Source organism: Marmota monax, unplaced genomic scaffold (assembly GCF_021218885.2).
Source record: "Marmota monax isolate L192 unplaced genomic scaffold, Marmota_monax_Labrador192_F-V1.1 WCK01_AAM20220418_F8-fsc00035, whole genome shotgun sequence".
In the NCBI taxonomy this organism is placed as follows: domain Eukaryota; kingdom Metazoa; phylum Chordata; class Mammalia; order Rodentia; family Sciuridae; genus Marmota; species Marmota monax.
In genome coordinates, this window is record NW_026691961.1 from 2,811,964 (window position 1) to 2,833,960 (window position 21,997).

Sequence of the window (21,997 nt, forward strand, 5' to 3'; positions counted from 1 at the left end):
CGCTCACCTGCCCTTTCCCTCCTGGTGACTGCCTGCCTCCAGTGCTCCTTACCCTCATGCATTCACTGCTAGCAGGACAGACACAGTGATGTCCGTCCTGCTGCTTGTGGGGCCCATCAGCCAACACCATTTTCCCTACTGGCAGCGACAGCAGTTACTGGCATGATGCCAAAAAGGATGGCGAGTCATGAGCCCCAACCTTACCTGATGCCATCACTACGGTAACTGACTTTAGTCTCTCCATCATCCCAAGCCTTCCTCCACCTGGAGTGCAGGGACGATGCTCCAGGTGATCCCACACCAGGGCCAGGAACTGGACTTTCCTTTTGCTAATTACTGGCTTGCCCACTGACCCTCAGTTTAGGAATATTCTATTCAATTGGTAATTTCAAAGTAAAATACTCCAGACTGCTGTGTTTTGGATGTTTTTTGCACAGTCACAGGCCTTTCAAAGCTTCAAATATCTATGATTTTATATTTTTGCTGCATCTTGAGGTCTCAAGAATGAAACAGCAACCGAGATACAAAAGTCAAAGAATGACTTATTTAATGCCATTAGTTCACCATCCAGGTCAACAATAAAGACTTCTTTAAAAACACCAGTAGTGCTCCAGGTGCCGTGCTGCACACCTATAATCCGAGCGACTCAGGAAACTGAGACAGGAGGGTCAAGTTCAAGGACAGATTTGGCAATTTAGAGAGTCCCCGTCTCAAAAGAGGAATCCGGATGTAGCTCAGTGGTAGAGTATCCCTGGGTTCAGTCCCCACTACCACACCCCAAAGAACCCATACAAACCAAAGAAGCCCAGAATTGTAATTAAAAGATCATTTCTAAAAGAGAAAATGTCTAGCTACCTAACAGACCAAAAAACAAACAAACAAAAAAAAACAGTTGATCAAAGGTCTGAATGGTCACCTACCTGTGGATTCTTCAATTTTGTGATAACTTTCCAAGCTTCATTGAGAATCTGAAGTCGATCATTCTCAGGTGGATCAGCCAAGGCCAAGTTTAACCCCAGTGATCGAAAAAGGAGATGCTAAAAAAAGTACCAATGATTATATTGCTGGAATTCTTAAATCAAAGTAACCAAGGCTTAAAAACAAAAATAAAAAGGTTGCAGGCTACAACATTTAACCCATCTCAGAATAAATAAATGCTCCAGACTTGTGAGTTCTACAGATCTACCCCAGCAACACTAAGACACTCATAATAAAGACCTGGCTCTGGGCATTTTTCTAATTGGTGGGCCATAATATCCTGCTGGACAAAGTTCTTCCCTAAGAGTGAAGTTTTTTCTTTTCTTTCTTTTTTTTTTTAAGATGTAAGACCAACATTTTTCCTAAATACTTTGCAGCAGGCTAGTTGATAGATTCAGCATTCTCAGGAGAGATGGGGTAGACACTGCCAATCTGCTCTTCCACGGAGATGGGTCTAGAGCCTACCTTGGGGAAACCAGACTCATCGCACTCTTTGATCATTCCAATGAAGTCCATAGATCTCGTGGCGATGAACTCGGCCCGGAAGGCTGACATCACAGAATTCAATAGCAAGGCGCTGCAAGACACGGAGGCCCCAAGTCAGTCCACCTCCCCCTTACGAAAGCTGTTTCAACGTGAGGGTGTATACTGCCAGGAAGGGGGGCTGACAGCCCTTTAATGATAAGGTTGCAAAAACAAAACAAGACCACAGTAAAAGGGCCATCTGTGGACCACCAGTATCTGTGCACATTTGGAACTCCATTAATGCTGAATTCACTGCACGGATGGATGGATAGGTGGGTGGATGGGTGAATGGATGGACAGGTAAATTGCCAAGCAATCCAATCTATTTAAACAGAAATGACTCTTCAAATGGGGTGGTGCAGTTATAAAACTAATTACCCAGTAACAGCACTGATTTCTGCTGCAAACACATAACCACATCTCTCGTGAAAGACTTCTTATGAAAGAGATCTTGTGCTCTAGGCAGTAGGGACACAGTGAACAACACCCCTTCAAGGCTGCTCATACATTTACCACCAAGAACGGAGCCGAGGGGTACCACATATACCCAGGACATAGAGAGACCAAGTTTATCCTGGCCCTGCCACTTACACAGCCCCATGGGGAAAGGACTACTCTTTTGCCCATTTTACAGACGAGGAACCTGAGGTCCAGAGAGGCCAAATAAGCGGCCCAAGGTCCCAGGGCTAAGACAGAACAGAGCTGGGATCTAGGGCCGGACCACTGGACTCCATCCACCCTGTCAGCTCCTCTCCCATGGAAGCCCGCCCAGCTCAGAGACAGGGCCCAGCTCCCACTGCAAACCCAGGCACGTGAGTCTTACTTGTTTCCCAGCTTCTTGCATCTTTCCATCATCTCAGTCAGCAGAGCCTAGAAGGTTAATGAGAAAATCATCAGGCTAAAGCCACATTTCTAAGAGATTTCCAAATACAGTCATTCTACAAAATAAACCTAAGCACACACCCATTTACACAACTTCAGTGACTAGTAGGAACAGGGAGGGGAACACTTTCATGGCATTTGGTACGATGGACAAGAGCCAGGGCCTGGTATGAGGCACACTTGGGTTCAAATCACCAATTGCCAGTGGGGCGAGCTGGCAGACACCAGCTTTGTCCTTACAGAGAACAAAGGCAGCACCATCCCACCTACAGGGTCACTGAAGGATGAGAGGCACCTCCTGTGCCCAGGGCATGAATGAGGATGAACGTTACTCTGCTTCCCACCTCTCCTCTGATCACCAGCTCTTCCTCGTTTCCCAAGGTGCCTGTGGTTGGTGATACAATTCACACACCCTGGGCCAGAGCCTCACACTCATGCTCTGGCCTCTCCCACCACCCACAGGGTGAGCACTCTGCTCTCCCATTGCACATGAGACACCAAGCCATGGAGCAGTGGCAGGCTTTACCCAAGGTCACACAGCCAGCGACAGCAGCCAGGTGTGACCCTGAGTTGGCCAGCACCAGAGGCCACGCTCTTCACATTTCCAGGCCCTAACAGATGTGAACAGGTTGCTCACTGGAACACTGTTAATGGCTGTTAATGGCTTTAGAGCTATCTCAAGACAATTACGTATCATCAAAAGGGCTCCTATTTAAAAAAAAAAAAAAAAAAAAAAATCAATGTGTCCTTTTCGGGCAGTGGCTTGGGGAAAGTCAACCCCAATGCCAGCAGTCTGGACACTAAGCTGAACACCAGGCCTCATTAGGCCCTTTCTACATTCGCTCTCCCAACAGCCTTGGGAGGCTGGACCTGGGCCCGCTCTGCAGGTGAGGAGATCAGACAGGTTAAGCCACTTTCCCGGAAGCAGGGGAAATGTGACTGGTGTCCAAGTGGGCCCTGAAGTCAAAACTCTGAGTGGTTCTCGGTGCACTTCAGCCTTTCCTAGCTGTGGCCCTCCATGTCCTCCATGCTGCCCGAATCACTTAGGTGACAGCCGACCCTGAAGATCTGTCACAACTGCTTCAGAACTGACTTTATCCAGATTTCAGCTTCTGGCCCAAGTAAGTCAGGCTGGGTCCTGTTGTGGACTATATTACGTCCCTCCTAATATCCACACGCAGAAACCCCAACTTCCAACATGACAGTATTGGAGAGAGGGCCTTCGGGGGACACTAAGGTTAAACGGGGCCATAGGGAGGGACTGGTGCCCTTATGAAGAGAAGTGTGTGCACACCCAAAGACAAAAGCACAGGTGCCTCACCAGAAACCAACCCTGCCGTAACTTGACCTTAACCTTGCAGCCTCCAGAACTGTGAGGAGGTAAGTGCCTGCTCCCTGTATGAGAGCCGGAGCTGCCCAGTACAGGACCAACCCAACCATGTGGTTTCACGCCCCTTCCCTGGGGTAGGGGGTTAGACATGGACACACGACCCTTCCCAGCTGCTGGGATGGAGTGGAAAGTCTTCCCAGGGCTCAGAGGAAAGGTTTCCCTGTTGGAAACAGGCACCCAAGGAATTGAAGGTTCCCTTTCTGCCTCTGGGTCGTCATGCTAGGATGTGACAGTGGGAGCAACTGCAGCCACCATGCTACTAGCCAGGGAAGGCAGAGCATAAAGGCGAATGGAGGCCACCTGGCTGGAGCCCACCTTTGCCATGGGGAGGAGGCACTGAACCACACCTGTAGGCTCAGCACGTGTCTGTTCCTTAGCTACAACACCTCAGCTGACCATAAAATCGATTATGTCACCCAGCTTCCCTACCTCACCCATGGCACAGTTATGCTTGAAAAGTTGTTCTGACCACCAATACCAATACCAAAGTGTTATTCTAGAAAGGACTGGAGAAAGGGAAGACATTCTATACGATTATCACACCAGTACTCCCCAGCACACAGGGGATCACCGACAGGGCAGCAGCACACCCAGCACAGGAGATGCCGCGACCCAGCTCTTCCAAAGACGAAGTGGGACAAACGCCAATGTATGGACAAAACAATAAACATTAAGACACATGCTTCACTCCCCTCACGCACAACCACAGAATGGGAAGTTATGTTCCACATATGTGTCAAAATACATTCTGTCATGTATAACTACAAAGAAAAAAAAAACACTTGTTAGAACAAGGAAAAAAAGGCATTAAAAAGTTCTCTCTCTCTCTCTCTCTCACACACACACAAAATGCATGGAAATGAAGGGAAAACACAGACCATCTCGTATAGAAATACAGGGACATTCATAAGATCCAGGGAGCCAACTATTTTGGATCCCACGCAGGTCTGTTGGAGGTTGTTTTTATTTATTTTCACCGAGAAGTGACAGGCTTGATTAACTTTGGCAAGAACCAGATGAATAGCATCTTGGAAACATCTTGGCCGCCTGCGTGGTACCCCGCAGAGCTCACGGCCCAGCACATTTGGTCCAGACCCATCGGAGCCCGGGGCTGGGCAAGGTGGCCTCGTCTTCCCTGAGGCCATCGTCCCTGCTGCTCTTGGCCCCACATTTCATTTATTTACACGACATTTGTTTTTATGAAACTATAAAAATAAGAAATGAGTGTAGACCCAAGTTCAAGCAGTACCGCGAGCAGCGGGAGCGCTCCCTCCCCGCAGGCCCCAGGGATCACCATCAACACACCCTGCTCATCTTCCTGGACTGTGCCTACGCCCTGCAGGTACACAGCTGTTACTGCAGCAGCAGATTTTGTTTTCTATCTACAAAAACAGGATGATCTTACACACGCTGGGCTGCACCATGCTCTTCCCACTCAAGAATCTAGGGTGGGAACCCCCTCCTGGGTCAGGACACGGGAACCTACCTTTTGGTACTGGGTACTTAACCACCGAGCCACCTCCCTGGCCTTTTTATATTTTGAGACAGGGTCTAAGTTGCCGAGGCTGGCTTTGAACTCCGGATCCTCCTGCCGCAGCCTCCGGAGCCACAGGGATTACAGGTGTGTGCCACTGCGCCCAGACACCTCATCCTGTTTAATGGCCGAGGAATCCCCACCGTGGATAGGTTAGTTTCCAAGCTTCCCCTGGGCTGATGGATGCTTAGCAACTTCTTAACTAATTATAGACTAGAAGCGATCACAAAAATAGTTCAGAGGTCCTCAGTATCCGTCACTTGGTTTCCTCCAAAGGTGACATCTTATGTAACCTGTGCACTGTCAAGCCACAACTCGGCACTGCCACGATCCCGTTAACTATTTTGCACACACTTTTCTTCCGTCTTTGGGTCTAATTCTACGACGCGTCATCAGTATGCGTGGGTTTGGATAACCACACTTACCTGATGGCTTTACCTTTTTCCACCTCTGGATTAGGTTTTTTTTGCTTTTGTTTTGTTTTTTGGTTTTTTGGTTTTTTTTAAGGGCCTATTTACCTACTTCAGAAGTACAGAAAAAGAGTCAGATCAAGGCCACATCCCTGGTTTCAGATTTGTGCTAAGAGGCCAAGTGGCCTGACCCCGGACCCTAGGCAAGCTTCTATGCCTCGGTGCCTGTCAAGCGGGTGATAAGGGCATGCGGCGCCATGGGGGGCCCCCCTGCCAAGAGGACAGAGCAGCTCAGCCTTCCCCCATTGCCCACCCCGCTCCATGTCTGACCCACTCACTCCCTTTACTCGCTCACTGGTGTGTCCAGCAATGGCCAGAGCGAGCGTGACGTGACCACAGGCAGGAGCAGGCACGAGGAGGTTGAGTGAGGGAAGCTCATAAAGTCACAGGGAAAAACTCCCAGGATTTTACACACACACACACACACACACACACACGGGGAGGCGGGGAGGGAGGAACGCGGGAAGAGAGTCCACCAGTGACGCCAAGGCCCACAGCTTGCCAAGGCCAGCTTCCCGGGCTGGGCCTCCAGCCTTTCTTACTTCGACTCTGTACTTTGACTAGCAATTTTTTTCTGATGGTGAAATTTGCTTTCCTCCATCCACCTCCTGGGTTCGCACAGTTTTCACCGGGGGCTTCTCCCCTGTCCACCAGGGGCCTCTGCCAGAGCACCTTCTCCAAAGCCCTCCCGGTCAGCCCTTCAGGAGCTCCCTGCCCTCGCCACAGCCCCTCAGGCCTCTGCAGCTGGCCCAGCGCAACCTGCTCCACTCCCAGCAACACGGGCCCCCCCTCCCACGCCTGTGGCCTACTCTGTGGACAGGCCCTTCCCCTTGCTGGTCACCTGGCCTTCACGTCAGTTGGGCCATCTGCTTCAGGCCTGCTGGGCCGCCCACAAACACCATGCTGATGTGCTTTGTGACAGCCACCACCGCAGTGGCCTGCAGAGGAAGGGTCCTGCTGAGTCCTATTTTACAGATGGCAAAACTAAGGCACAGGGAAGTCAAGTGGCCCAAGGTGTGACAGGTCTCCCCAGCTGCCTGTCCAGCCTCAGGACGTACCTTCCTCTCCCTTCTGCAGTGTCTCCATCCTGCATCCTACGACCCAGCCAGGACCCTTCCACACCAGACAAGACTTACACTTCCCTCTGCATCTCCCACCCTGTCCCCAACAGCCACTGAGTTACAATGACAAGTGGCTTATTGAGGGATTTATTTTTCTTATCTAAAAGCCAGTTTTATAAAATGCCTTTTCCTAGGCAGAATATGCCTCAAATAAGGCATAATCCATTTTTACTTACTATACTTACAAACCCCATTGATTCTTACCAACCATTGTCAAAGAGCTTTAAAGTGTGGCTGGGCAGTGACCACACCTATAATGCCAGTAACTCAGGTGGCAGAGGCAGGAGGAATGCAAGTTTGAGGCCAGCCTCAGCAACTTAGTGACACCCTAAGCATCTTAGCAAGATCCTGTCTCAAAATGATAGAAAGGGCTGCGGACATGGCTCAGTGGTAAAGCACCCCGGGGTTCTTTAGACATCCAGCTGTCACATGGGCCTTCAACACCTCCCCCCATACTGACAATCCTCCTGCATTTTGAAAATCAATTTATTTTTAACAAGACACTATGGGTCCCTTGTTTAAGTGCCCCAAGAAGCAGAGTTTATTATTATTCGGTGACCTGATTTTTTAAATCATTTCTCCTAGTGCAATGATGATTTCCTAGAGCTGTACTCCCTGAGAAAGTTCTATTCCCAGCTTCTGCCACCCTCTGAGATTCCTGATGCTTAAAATAAAAGGGTGCCTTATGACATGCACCTTTTGTTTTTAATCTGATTTTGCCTTTCATTAAAATAAGGAGGAAAAAATTAAGTGTTCTCATTTTCAACAAGACAATCTTAATGTCCGAGTCACTCAGTGGAATAGCAAGGCAGCTCCTTCTCTAGTTAAGTTCATGATACCTCTTCCCAGTCTGGAGACAGCAGGTGGTTGCCGAGCCTCCACTGCAGACCAGAGAGCAGACAGCAAATTTACAATCTTCCCCTTACCCTGGCTTGACGTAAAAGCAATTTGTTTAATGGTTTTAAAAAAAAAAAATTCACCTAAAATACAAGCTGTCCCTGTTTTTCCCTCAGGTTTTAGGACTTGTAAGATGACAAGCAGGGCACATCTGCTGAAAAGCTAGCAAGCAGACGGGCAAAGAAAAATAAGATGGCCCCAGCCTACCCCCCAGTGCTCGTTTGCCACATCCCTCCCCAACTCTCCAGCCTCAGAACAATCTTGCATGAAAGCACCTTGAGGACCACAGGAAGCACCGGAAGAGCACCATCTTGTTTAATCCTCATAACAGACTAGGAAACGGGTCACGGTGTCATCCTCCAGGCCTGGAGTGGCGAGGGCATGTCAGCTGACCTCCGCCTTCCCACAGGGCTGCCCTGAGCTGAGAGGCAGGCCCAGGCGCCCCAGCCAGAGCCCTCCTCGCACACGAGGCCACCTGGCAGCTTACGTCACACAGAGCACCAAGTGCAACACATTCCACCCAGCCACACGCTGGGAATGCCCTCGTGTCAGCATGTGAGATGACCACAGGTCCTCACCATCTCAGGAGGCCCCAGGACATCCCGCTGAATGCACAACACTACACCAGAGCTTAACCAAGCCTGAGATGGTCACCTCCAGTCTTGAAGTAGCACAAGCCAACCTGTGTCTGTTTTACCTACTTCTACAGGAAAAACCCAGGAAGGTGGGACTGCCCAGCCAGAGCCACAGCTTGTGTTCTTGTTTCCTGGAAGGGCTTCGGATGTGTGTTGGCAGCACCTCAGAACAAGGCAGATGCCTGTGGATTTGCTTCACTCCACATATTGTTTTGAAGTCTCCCTTTCTCTCCCAAGGCCCCCCACCCCAATTTTTTTTGGCAGTACTTGGGATTGAACTGGGGCCTCACACTTACTGGGCCAGTTCAGTCACTACATCCCCAGTCTTTTTTTTTTTTTTTTTTTTTTGGAACAGTCTAAATTGCTAGGTTGGCCTCAAACTTGCAAATCCTCCTGTCTTAGCCTCTCCAGCCAAATAGCTGGGATTACAGGTGTGGGGAGTGCAGGTGTGCGCCACGCTCCTCCTCCAACTACTAAGGAAGACGAGGGCAGCTTTACCTGTCTCAGTCACAGCGATCTGGGCTCATGTTCTACTGACACTGCTTCTCTATCTCAGGGAAGAAAAAGCATTTCTGCTATGACTATGTCATGGTAACACCTGTCATGTTAACACATCGATCAGCAAAAGGAATCTCAAAAATCTGAATCCAGCTTTCCTTCCATAGAACAGAGGAGTTCCTGACCTGCTCAATCGACTTTGCTGGATTATGAGCAAATGGCAGGGCATGGGCAGGGTAAGTGAAGAGACAGTAGAGCTGCCAACCCTGCAGCTGGACTCCACGGGTCTGTGTTGGGTGACCACCTTCCAGCTGTGCACCCTCACAGGAAGCTCAACCAGTCACTCAACCAGACAACCTAGGTCACGGTCACTCAACCAGACAACCTAGGTCAGTCATTCAACCAGACAACCAAGGAGGGGCGCTCAGCACAGAGCCAGCCTCGGTGCTGAGCCCTCTGTGCAGGCAGGCTGGCTCGGACGTCACTATAGCTGTTGGGAAAGACCTCTTAACATCTGGCCACGGGCAGGGGCTGTCACACCACGGAGGACAGAGGGGCTCAGCATCCGTCCCTGGAGGTGAGTGTCTGCTGAGACTAGGGGCACTTACCTCGGGGGCGTGGTAGGAGATGCACTGGAAGATCCAGTCCATGGCAGGCGAGTACAAGGGGAGGTAGGAGGGGAGCTCCACCCCCTGGACCACCAGCTGGTTCTGGACGGTATCTCCGTGAATCTACAGGGAGCACACACTCAGAAAAGGACGGGACCACAACAAGCAAGAGCACATAGCTCACACCCGTCCCCGCCAGAAGGTTCTGGGCGACCCACGGGGATGGCCTGGTTTCTTAGTTGGTGGTTTTGGTTTTTAATTTCCAAAAATTTCCCACCGAGCTGAGCCGTTCTGGGAATGTGAGCTGTGGAAAGTGACCCGACAAAAACAGCCAACAGACGCCAGGAAGCTGGGCTGGCCACGTGAAGACGGGTCCTGTGACCCACGCACAGGAAAGCTCGGCTGGGTCAGAACCGTCAACCGCCCAGCGGCCCACGGCAGACGCTCCTGCCGTCTCCTGGGGTCTGCAGGTGTCAAGGGCTCAAGGGCATTCTCGCACGAAAAACCCACTGGGTTTCACAAGTTCACCGTCACATAACCATCACCTCACAGGGTGCTCGTACCTGTTTAAACGTGAGGAGGAAGTCAAAGAAGTTCTTATTGAGGCTCTCTTTGAGATGTGGCGCTACTTCCATTCCCACCTGCAGCCAAACAAAATGCAATTACCTAAGAACAGGGTGCACACGACACAGGCAGTGTGAGGCCATTTCTGTAAATGTAAACCATACATACATAACATCTGAAAGTCCCAAAAGTTAACTTCGTGTCTTTTCCACTTCAATAAATGCATTATTTTTAGAGGAAAAAAACCACCAAAGCCATTTGTAATAAAAAATAGACGTTTACAGCCTTCATCTTCACAATTTCCTGAAGGTAATGGATGTATCTCTGAGCAGATGACCAAGAGATCAATACAGCCCTAAGGAGGGCTGCACTCTCGAGACGAGGTTTACAGTGACCCCTCGCCTCAGAACGTAAGATGACAATCACACGCAGGTGCCTGTACTTATCAGAGGACACTGAAGGTTACAGAAAGGGCTGGGTATAGTTCTGAGTGGACAGTGTGCTTCTGCCCGAGGTCCATCCCTTCCCCAACCCAAACGAAGGTTGGCCTGGATTACCCTAGGGGCCACGCCGCCATGGCGCCAACACAGGTCCATTCTCCACCAGTCAGTCGTGGAGACAGACTTACACACGAGCAGGAAGCCTGACGAGGCTACAATTCACTGGCTCCCGAGTTCAGCACTGAGAGGCTGATCGTGACCCCTCTAGCTGAAGTCGTCTGCTGCTTGTACACAAGGCGGCGGAGCCCCGGGAAGGGGCGGGCGTGGCAGAGAGAAGGTCTGAGCTGCTCAGGGAGTGAACCTGCTCAGAGCCAAAGCCTGGGATCCTCAGAGGCCCTCCTTCCAGCTGCTGCTCCACCTCCAAACGTGCTCAGGGGAGCCACTTCCTGGGCCCATTTCTTCCATGGGGGACAGATTCCTCCCACAGCTCTCCCTGCCCAGAGGTCTCGCAAGTCAACAATCCCTTTGGGAAGAACTTTTGAGAACCACTGGGGTTAGAGTCCGGGAGCAGCTCTCTGGCCCCCGGGGACAGGAAGGGAGATTTCTGAGGACAAGCACACATTAGAACTACCAGCAAGGAACCTCAGAGCCGCTTGACTAGGTTCCGATGCTGCTGCCTTCTTTCCTTCCACTTAATCACACCGTGGCAGACAGTAATTATCTGTTAGGTGACAGCAAAGGCTGGCCCAGGGGACAAGCAGTGGAGATGAGCTAAGAGGGCAACGGCTCATCACACTTTCCCTTAAGAACAGCTTGGGCTCCCCCCACGCCCCACCCACTCGCTGCTTGTGTTTCTCTTCTCAAGCCAAATGGCAGCTTGGAAACCTGGGTCTAGAAGACATCTTCCCAGAGCAGCCAGGGTAGCTGCTCGTGGTTCCCGCCTGCCCTTCTGCTTCTGCCACCAGCAAACCGGACTGTCTTTGGGGATTGGAACCTTCTCCTCAGACCACGAGTTCCAGGAGCGGGCACATATCCCATGCCACGGTCACAGGGATGGATCCAGGGATCCGCAAATGACTCAACAGGGTCCACTGGAATCAGCCCGAGACTCTGACTGGACCCACTCGGGAAAAGCCCGCTTTCCAACAGGGTTCATAAAGTTGGTAGGAAGCCTGGAGTGGCTGTGAGCTACCATATGTAAAGAGCAAGTCTCAGAATGAAGAGAGTCAATTCCTGACAAGCCTCTCTGAGGCCCTAGATCTAGCCATGCCTGCACAACCCTGCACTCTCCAGACACAAAAGCCAAGAGATCCTCGAGGGCTTTGAAGAGTATAAATTAGGTTTTCAATGCTTTCAACTGAAAAGAGTCCTTACTAAGGCACAGGCTGCATTGTACTCTTATGTTCAAAGACTTGAGTAACTAACGGGCCAGGGGACTTGATGCAGTGGTGACCCTGACGAGAATGATCTCAGTGGTGCAGGGCATTCACTCACCAGCCTCCCAGGGTGTGTCTGCTCTGTCCTTAGCATCTTCTCATTGTCACTGTTTCTGAGTGGCACCTGCCATTCAAAGGCAACTGATATGCACCAAGTATTACCTTTTCCCTAGCTCATGAACCTCGCCTCAGACTTTAAAACTCGACAGGTTTGGAAGAAAGGTCTATTTCCTCCCTTTTCAATTTCTCTTGAAATTGGAAATCAATTTGCAGAACCGTCTTTGTAAGATAGTGTGATTCTTTTTTTCTTTTTGCGGGTGCTGGGGATGGAAACCAGGACCTCAGGCATGCCAGACAAGCTCTTTGCCACCAGACTACACCCCCAGTCCTTTAAAAAAAGGATGGAGACAGGCTCTTGCTAAACTGCCCAGGCTGGCCTGGTACTTGTGATCCTCCTGCCTCAGCCTCCTCTGTAGCTGGGATCACAGGCGTGCACCACCACACCTGGCTTATATCTAAGTCTAGTTTATTACTCAACTAAAATCAAGGTGCATTCAAAGAATCCGCGTGTTACTTAGGGGAAAGGCAGTGGCGCGCACACCAACAAGGAGGGCCTGGCACCTCCAACAGGGTCAGCAGAGCACACGCACAGGCCTCGGCAGGCTCCGTCTCGGGAGTCCTCGGGTGTCAATGTATTCAAAAGGCGAAGCTCTGAGACACCTGGCATCCTGGATGGAAAAGGCCCCTCCCATGGCAAGACGCTGCTGCCTGTGAGCCTCTGGGACATAGGCCCCTGAATGGAGAGGCAGGCTTCACGATCAATGGGCGCTCTTCACCGAGGACAGTGACTGGGGTGTTGTGACGCCTGAGACCATGGCAGCAACTCCGAGGCTGTTTGATCTTGCCTGTAAACGAACACCTCAGTGCCTGTGGCGGAGTCTGACCACAGCTCTGTCCCCCAGGAGTGTGTGGCTCATCAAGGACAACGGCTGGCTAAAGATGCATAGCACTGGGAGGACCCGGTGCTGGGGCACCTTGATGGAGGCAAGGCCCTGGTAGGAAGGCCCCACGTTCTCCATGGATTCATTTATCAAATATGCAAAAACATGGTGGTCTGAAGTCCTCTTGGTGCTTTGGAGAAAACGTCAACTGACTACCAGTCCCCCCAGTTACCCGGGCAGCAGCCTAAGCCAGGCCTGTAGCCCTGGGGCCAGGCAAAACAGACCCTGTGGCCTGCAGTCACAGGGTACAAGCAACCTGCTACAGTAAGCCAACTCTGCAACGGGGACAAAAAACACCTCCAAAACACAGCATCAAATTCAAGGCAAAGGGACTGTGCGCCTCAAGCCTGAAAAGCGACTTGGATGTGAAAGGCCGAGAGGGTCCCAGTGAGAACCGAGGCGCAAGGCTGAACACCGTGTGTCCCCAGATGACTTTCACTGTCCCCTAATTCCAGTCAGAGCAAGTTGGTCCATTTTAAAATTAACTTTTAAAAGAAATCCTCAAGCTCTACTTTCTGTGGAAGAGCTATGTCCTAAAATTAGCAGCTAATGAAGTCCCCCTCCGAGGCAGGGGAAGGAGACCAGCAGGGGCCACCCGTCTGTGAGCGGAGAGCGCCTACCCGGCACAGGTAGGCGCGGGCGTACACGGACACCAGCGGGTCCCCGATGCCTCTGATCATGCAGGTCAGTCTGGGCAGGCATTCCGAGATCCCCCTGTGGGCGACAGGAAAGCGCAGTGTCACACCCGGGGGAGAACTCCTGTTGTTCTGTTCTTAAAATAAAGCTAAGCTTCCTAAATTTAGGGGAGGAAAATAAACAAACCAGCCCAAGTTTCAGGAAGAAATCAAGGTCAGTCTCAGTCTTTCTCAGGGAAAGCAGCAAGCTCTCCTCTCCTGGTGGAGTTCCTGGGGCTCCTGCTCCTCCCCACCACCCACCCAGCGGGCGGCTCACCTTCACGTTCCTGCCTGAGGTCACAGTCACTTTACTAATTCTAACAGTTCTGTCCCTCGATTTTCCATCAACTGGTCACCCCTGGATCTCCTCTGCGTATCTACAGTCCTTCAGAACGACCTGGCCTCTGGGGTGGCACTGGACAGCCCGCCCCTCAGTGGGAACTACAGCTCACTTCTCCTTCCGCACGGACTGCCCTCTGCCTCGGAGGTTCTCCTCCCCAACCTGATCAGGAAAGATAACTTCTTGGACACTGTTATCCCCAAAACTGTCCCAGATGTCCCCAGATCCAAATCACACATTTAAGAAAAATTCTAAATCCAATCAAAGTAGCGATCTGTGGAGAGCCGTGACTCGGTCTCAGGCCTGCAGGAGGCACCGCCCAGCTTAGCAGAATGCAGATCTGGTCTCCCTGAGCCCGTCACCTGCTCACAGATCCATGTCCACAATAGACCCCACCCCAGGGTCAAAGCCTCTACTTCCAACACCACCACCTGTAAGAGCAGCCACCGTGGGCCTAGAGTGACAGGGCCACGGTGCAGCTCCAAGGCCTGTGCACTCAGGGCCACGCTCTCAAAGAGGAGAGACCGAGGCTCAGAGACCTGCTCAAGACCAGAGCTGGTAACGCACAGCCAGGGCTCAGATGCCGCAGAGCCCGTCTGCCATGACAGGCTCAACTGACCTCCCCTGGCCCTCGGGCTCCTCCCCGTTCAGGGTGATGGAGCAGAACCCTGTGTGCACACGGCTGGACTGAGAAACCGGAGGAGACGACTGGCATCGGATCCAGGACGCGCTCATGAGCTCGGCCACCCACACCTCACCATTCGCGTGGGTTTACACTCGAGACCTCTAGGAGTGTCATGGCTTGGACGCCAACAAGGAGCCTTACGTTTTGGAGAGGAACTTGTTACACTTCAGGATGGAGGACTCGACGTAGCTGCGGGAACACGCCACTAAGGAAATCAACTTCCAGACGGCTGTCCCCTGTGGGCAGAGACGGCTCCACATTTGTCAGGCAAGCCCCAGGAGAGGGGCCCGAGGGCCTTCACCCATCCGGAGCGCCCAAGCCGCCTGGGGCCAGTATTTTTTTATCTAGGGTTCTCATGGTTTCAAACTTGTTTAAAATAAGTTTTGGAAAATGCCATGTGTTGGTTCATGATCACACAGCAAAATTCAAAGTGGGTTTTGAGCATTTCCAGCCAAGGTTTTGTGGGGAAAAAATGAACTTTACATAACCAAGATACAATCTGCCTACAAGTCAAATTCTGTTCTTCAAAACCGACACTGGTGCAGAAAAGCATGACCTTGTTTTTTCACATTTTGGGAACCAGAGAAAACACAGATGAAGCGTCTTCTGAGAGAAGGTGGGAGTGCTGCTAAAGGAGAGAAGGCCTGACGCACGGCACCATATTCAGAGCTGGACACAGCCCAAGTCTAAGGCGGGCCCCGAGACAGGGCTTGCCCTGCCTCCTCCGGTTGGAGGCCCGAGCAGGACCAAGTTTCGGACGGAGTTTCAGGGCAACCTGCCGCAGGCTTCTATCCACAGTGCAGCTCTTCCCACCTGTCTTGGAAGTCACTGGACAGAAAAAGGATACAATCTGGGGATGAGCTCCCTGATGGAGGCGATCTTGAAGAACCAGTTCAGGCACGTCTCCTTGGCCGTGTCGTTCACATTCTCTGGAGAAAAGTGATCTGCAACACAAGGCAATCCCGTCACCTCCTAAATCTCAGGTCCTCTGACAGCTGCTGTGGGGTCCTCGGGCTGGAAAACATCACCAAGGCTCAGAACATGGGAGGCACGGTCCTCCATCTTTCCTTCCGATGACACCAGCGTTAAGCAGAAAGCCAGAGACGACAGTGGTGTGCTCTAAGTGCCGGCACCGTGCAGAGTGCCTTTCCGACATTTACTCTCCTGACCCCCACAACACCTCTCAGAGGTATGCTGTCCATCATCCTCTCACAGATGCAGAGACCGAGGCTCAGGGAAGTTCAGAACCTTGCTCAAGACCCACGGCGAGCAAATCTAAGAACTGGAATACAAACCATGAGGTCTGGCCTGCAGCCTGTTCTTGGCCTCTGCCTCTGCCTCCAATTCAACCCAGAGCTTCTGGGGGTAACTGACAACCGAGGATTACAGATGCTTTAGGCATCTACAAGTATAATATGAAATATGATCTAAGCTTTTGCCCTGGGCATCGTGTGGGATGGACTTGAAGTGAAGGCCCCGAGGTGAAAAACCGAGTCAAGCTGCCACCTCAATACCAGTTCAGGACTCGAGTCATCTCATGGTGAAGCTGCCAGTTTATTCCACTATCTAATCTCTTCCTCTTTAATAATAGAGGTCTCCTTTCTTTCTACTCGGATACTGCTGTTCTTTCAGCTTCGTGTGGTCATGTGACCAGGTTTTTGTCCCAGAATATAAAAATGCAACTTCCAGGAAATATCTTTAAGGGAGGGGACTCCCCTCCCACATTCCTCTTTCCTGCCTGCTGACTACAACACAGATACTATTGCTGGAACCTCCGCATCTACATTGGTCCATGAGACCAATAAGACAGAAGTCAGGGTCCTTGGTACCATGGGCTACCTGCCCTACCATCCCTGACCCTCCTTTATTGACTTTTTCAGCTCTGGCAGCCAGGCCTAATCTTGAGATATCCATCCATCCATTGTTGGTGGTGCTGGGGGTTGAATATGGAGTCTGTACATGCTAGGCAAGTACTATCACTGAGTTTTATGCCTAGCTCTTTTCATTTTTTGAGACAGGGCCTAATTTGTCCAGGCTGGCCCCAAACTTGTGATCCTCCTGTCTCAGCCTCCTGAGTCTCTAGGATCATAGGTGTGCACCACCACTCTTAGGTTACCGTCTTTCTTCTAAACACAAATAAGGAAAAGAATGTGAAAAAAAGAACTTATCAAGACCACACAACCACATTGAACTCACAGGAAAAGGACCTGTCTGCATGGTTCTGGCCAAGATTAGAGCCCCAACCCACGACTGGGTGTGGTTTAGACTTTTAGAATTCAATCAAGACGGGAGAAGGTAGTTACTTCAGAACACAGCAGGGACTCTTAGCACAGAGCTCTCATCCTGTTCTGCAGTGATATTTTTTTCATCCAACTCTGCCATCAGTGGTATGTGATGAAGGTGATCAAAAATTCCTATGGAATCAGCAAAAAAGATAAACCTCCAGGTCCCCCTCCAGCAGAGAGCAGTCACTAATGGCAACTGCAGTATTCTGAGACCGCAATCTCAAGTGCTTATCTACGTGGGGCGTCTGGCTCGCTTCCATCATTCAAGTACTATCTGCCTGCCATTTTCATAAAGATGGAGAAGGACCATTTTCCCCTCTCTGAAGTCATACACACAAAGTAACTTTCTTCCCCTAAGTTTCAAGAGATTCCCCCAGGAAAAGATATGGGTTATTCTTAGATTCATTTGTCAATCTTGTCTTTTGGGAGAGGGAGTGGTGGCACTAATTTCCCTTCATAGGACTGAATCATGAGGCTTGAAACCAAAAGCAAAAATAGGTCTCTGGGGTTCTGTATTAAACTCCTTCCCATTGAAGGAACGGAGACTTGGCAAAGGGTGGAAAATCAGCGATTCCAGTTGCAACTCTTGCTAAGCAAGCTGTCCTGAGCTATGCACACTGACTGCAAGCTACACAACAATCTGCACACCCCCCATTAACTGCAAGCTAAACAATCTGCATACAGCGCACATTAACAGCAAGCTACACCACAATCTCCGCACACTGGCACAAGTCTTTAGGCTTTTCTTTTTTTTTGGGGGGGGGGGGCAGTGCTGGGGATTGAACCCAGGGCCTTGGGCATGTGAGGCAAGCACTCTACCTACCAACTGAGCCATATCCCCAGCCCCCTTTAGGCTTTCCTTCTTATTCAAGAAAGAGTTGGGTTATACAGGACTGAAAGTCTTACAACAAACTAAAAAGTACATTTCCCTACTTCATTTGCTCAAAACAATGCCTTAAGAATCAACTAAAAGTAGTGTTCTGGACTTTGGAAGTACACCGTGCCTAAGACACATGATGTCTTCAGGACATTTACATTCCAGGGGTGGAAGACACAAAAATAGGAAAAAGGGAGGCAAACCAATAACCGACAGTCGAAGGAATCAGTATTATGAAAGACAGAAAGGCATAGAATAGTGACAAGTCAGAAATAGGGAAAGGCTCACTACATGGGTGGCTAGAGAAGACCCCTGAAGAGGTGGCATCTGAGCAGAGCCCCAAGTTGTGAAGGAGAGCCAGCCATGCTCAGATGTGAAGGAAATATATTCCAGGGAGAGGAAACAGCGAGTGTAAGGGGCCTTGGGGTAGCATGACGGTGGTGTGGTCAAAGAACAGGAAGCAAGTCGGCGTGGTGCAGAGGAAGGGGAGAAGCAGGTATCACCCGCAGGACTGCAGCCTTGGTGAGGGCTCCTACCCCCCAAGAGCAATGGAAACCCAAGGGTTCTGGGCAGAGGAATGGCACAGCTGACATGATTCATATTTTGGCACTTGGGACGGTATATGAAGAATGGTTTCAAAATCTGGAAATTGAGAAAAGACTTTAATGTAACAGAGATGATCCCTCCAGTTCCCGCTTATCTTTTATGGTGCTTTTGTTTAAAAAAAAAAAAAAAAATCCTAGACTTTTGTGGTATTTCAGGAGGAGGGAAGAGACCCACGAGTCCAGCTCTCCTTCACTACCAAGTCGCCACCACCTTCACAGAACAGCACTCACAGGCACACGACAGCCTCTCAGCGTGTGTGCACCTGAAAAGCTGGTCAGTTGAGGCCCCTACTTATCCTGAAGCAGCCCACGTCAGCCAGGGAACTGGAAGGTGGGATGCTCAGGTGATGGAACAATGCACAAACCCAGATTCCTTCTTCCAAGTTGGAAATAAGGCTGATCCCCTGGAGTACATGGTTGCTGCAGAGGAGATGTTGGGTCAAGAAACCGTACCCTGCAGGAGGACTGAAGAGGGATGGGGGTGCTGGGGACAGCACTAGAGCAGGTTGGGTTGCATACTTTTGTCGTTATGTCAACGTGTATCCTGGTGGTGCATCATTAACCAAAAAGCATTAAAATAAATAAATAAATAAAATAAAAACCACCCCACCCCCACAGGGAAACAATGACCAGTCTGACATGTGCACTTCTCAAGGACGCCACGGACACTCGGATCACTCTGAACTCATGAGGGCTAAACCTTAGTCAAAACTCCTGAAGGCAAAGAGCCCAGTATTAAATTCACCACGCAGAACTTGATTCAAATGGAAAGAATGGGCACACATGCCACTGGACGTTTCTTTTTATGTAATTTCTTTAGGCAGAATTATGCAGGGTGGATTTCAAAGCTTTCCTCCTGATTTTGGTTAAGAGCTGTCCCCTGTATCAGTGGCAATTTTGAGCCAAGTCTGCCCCTTCCCCTTTCACATTCTTGGAATCAGAGGAAAAACACACAGATGAAGATGTTAACTGAAAGGAAAAAAAAAAAATGAAGAGATCATTCGAGAGAGAACAAAAGCCTGATTTGCAGGGCTCCAGGTAAAAAATAAAAATGCTTGAAAAGAACTTTAGCGATAAAACTGCCAATTAATACATTTAGACAAGAATGAAAATTGAATGTTAAACAACCTCTAATTTTCAACTTTCCCAGTTTGGGCAGGGAGTCTATCAGTAATTTTTCCTTATTTTGCCCTAAAATGTTTGGACAGTCAGTGAAAATAAGGAAGGAAAATGATTTTAGTAGATGCAAAGTCAAAGGCAAGTGACCGAGATCTCTAAGTAGCTAAGTTTATGACAACAGAAGAAATGAGTCTGCAACAGAGAGAACTTTTAAAAACTGCTGGGCTGAGGTGTAGCTCAGTGCAAGAGTGTGTGTCCAGCATACAGGAGGCCCTGGGGTCAGCCCCAGCACTGGGGGGTTTGGGGGCGGGGATTGCTGCTGCCAAAGAAAACACCCATTTGGGTTTAATTCCACCTGCTGGCTCAAGTGGGAAGTCCCAGGTGGCCCAGGCAAGTTCAACAAGAGGATCCAGATTTCTCAAATCCTCAATAACATTAAAAGGTAGATGGATGGAAGGATGGGAAGGAGAAGAGGGCGGAGGGAGGAGGGAGGAACACAGGAAGAATATGAGTCAAGTTAGGGGTCGCTTTCAGGAACAGTTTCTCCTGCTCTCCTGGGAAGTACCGCTGTTCGGAACACAGAACGCAGGGAGGCAGGGCTTGTGCAAATGAGAAGCTGCACTCTTTTAACCAAGCTTGAGAGTTAAAAGGAGGGTAAAGCAACAGGAGGCCACGGCGGAGAGTTGTGCGCACCACCATCATTTTATGACAAGAGATTCATCACCCACCTGCCCCATAATGACCTGAGAATTAAACCCAATTGGCAATAAATTTAATGCAGACCTCACTGGCACGTAGACTATAGATTCAAAGCCTCTGTTACTGTGGATTTATTTGATGTCATTCTTTTATATGTGTAGAGTTGGATTTTTGCCCCCTTAAGAAATGTTTCCTAGGAAAAAAAGATGCGGGGGAAAGTATTCAAATGTCAAGGCTGTCGAGGAAATGAGCAGGCGTAGAGTGTGGCCGAGCCTAACTGTGAACCTTTCCACTTGGGCACATCCTAGTCACTTGCCCAAATTCCTAGCTCTGCATATTTGAAAGCCTTCTCTCATTTTTGGATGACTGAGATGATCAGAAATCTTCCAACGTGTTCCTTTAACTTTGAGCACAACAAAAACTATCAGTTCTCACTAAATCCAGACTTGATAAAAACATTCTAATTGCGACCCAGGGCAGAGCATCACCTAGAGAACAGCTACGGAGTCACCTGGTAAGACGCTGCGGTTATCCACACACATGGAGAAGATGCGCTCGTAGACCAGCTTTCCTGGAGGGAAAGAACAGACGGTGTGAGTATCACACACAACAGGAGCAAACACTAAATAAAAGTCTGTTAATTAGACACAAGACACGTCATCGCCCAGGCATCCTTGAACTTGTAAGAGCATGCTGCCACCCAGTGGCAGCACGTTAAGCCACAGGGGTATTTTTGTTTGGCTTTTAATCAAAGAAGGGACTTGGACTTTCTGTGAGGGGACGAAATGCGACCATTTTACTCTGCAGAGTTTTGACTCAAACTCGGGCGATGGAACCTCCAATTCCTCCACGTAAAAACAGTCCCATCCTCTTCTACATTCTGTTAGATCAGAGGCAGCCCATGGGCTGAACCCAGCCTCAAACCAGGCTTGTTTGGCATTTTTTTTTTTTTTTAATTAGTTACCAAGTAAACTCAGAACTCATGAAACACTGACATTTTCATATAAGATGTGCCAACGAGTGGCCCCATCCTTACAAACAACACACAGCTGGAGCAGCTGAGCAGCCGATTCCCCGAGGGCGTGCACTTCTGGGGCTGCATCAGCCTCCCCTCCCTCCTGGGCCTGCCTGGGCCTAGAGGTGCTAGAATTCGGGATCAGTGGAAAGCAAGCGTCACAGGGCAGAGGCTGTGCTTGCTCCCTGACCCACACCTGACATGGAGTGGGTGCCCAGTTGCTGGACAGATGGACACTGCAGGTTCTGGGGGCCCTGGGCCACCAGCTCGCCACTCAGGTTCACTGATGCAGCACACAGTATCCCCGGGGGGGATGGTAAACCCGATGGCTGTGCACCCATAAAGCTCATCCACGAAGCCAGGGGGACTCTGGACTCTAAAGCCAGCATAAGCAGCTTTATTCTGTATGTGGATTTTGGAAAATGCTGTCAATACACCGGGGATAAAAATGACAGCTCTTCATCTTCTGACCCCTCCCTAGTCACCTTCAGTTTGTGAGGACTTGCTCCTTTTCAGAGCCCCATTATTCAGGGCAGCCAAGAGCAGACTGCCCCGTAAGTGGAAACGAGGAGTCAGAAGGATCACATCTGATCAGAGACTTGGGATCAGATGATGTCACTAGTGTCAGGAGAGTGAGGTGGGACACCGCCTGGCGCCTCTCCTACAGCCACCTGCACTACAGTCGCCTGAAGACCTGGGGGAAGCACAGGCTGCTGGGC

The 21,997-nt window shown here is 50.2% G+C and overlaps 1 protein-coding gene across 2 annotated transcripts in view; it reads right to left on the minus strand.

The window, feature by feature from the left end:
- The window catches only part of Vps35l (VPS35 endosomal protein sorting factor like), a 106,472-nt gene that overhangs the window by 58,731 nt on the left and 25,744 nt on the right, over positions 1-21,997 (minus strand). For both annotated transcript variants that reach the window (XM_046434270.2, XM_046434351.2), the window contains 9 exons: positions 20,775-20,834; positions 15,526-15,622; positions 14,820-14,867; positions 13,600-13,693; positions 10,102-10,179; positions 9,539-9,661; positions 2,327-2,373; positions 1,444-1,555; positions 921-1,037 (listed from right to left, as the gene is read on the minus strand). In XM_046434270.2, coding sequence (XP_046290226.1) covers positions 921-1,037; positions 1,444-1,555; positions 2,327-2,373; positions 9,539-9,661; positions 10,102-10,179; positions 13,600-13,693; positions 14,820-14,867; positions 15,526-15,622; positions 20,775-20,834 — 776 coding nt within the window. The remainder of the gene's footprint in view (positions 1-920; positions 1,038-1,443; positions 1,556-2,326; positions 2,374-9,538; positions 9,662-10,101; positions 10,180-13,599; positions 13,694-14,819; positions 14,868-15,525; positions 15,623-20,774; positions 20,835-21,997) is intronic.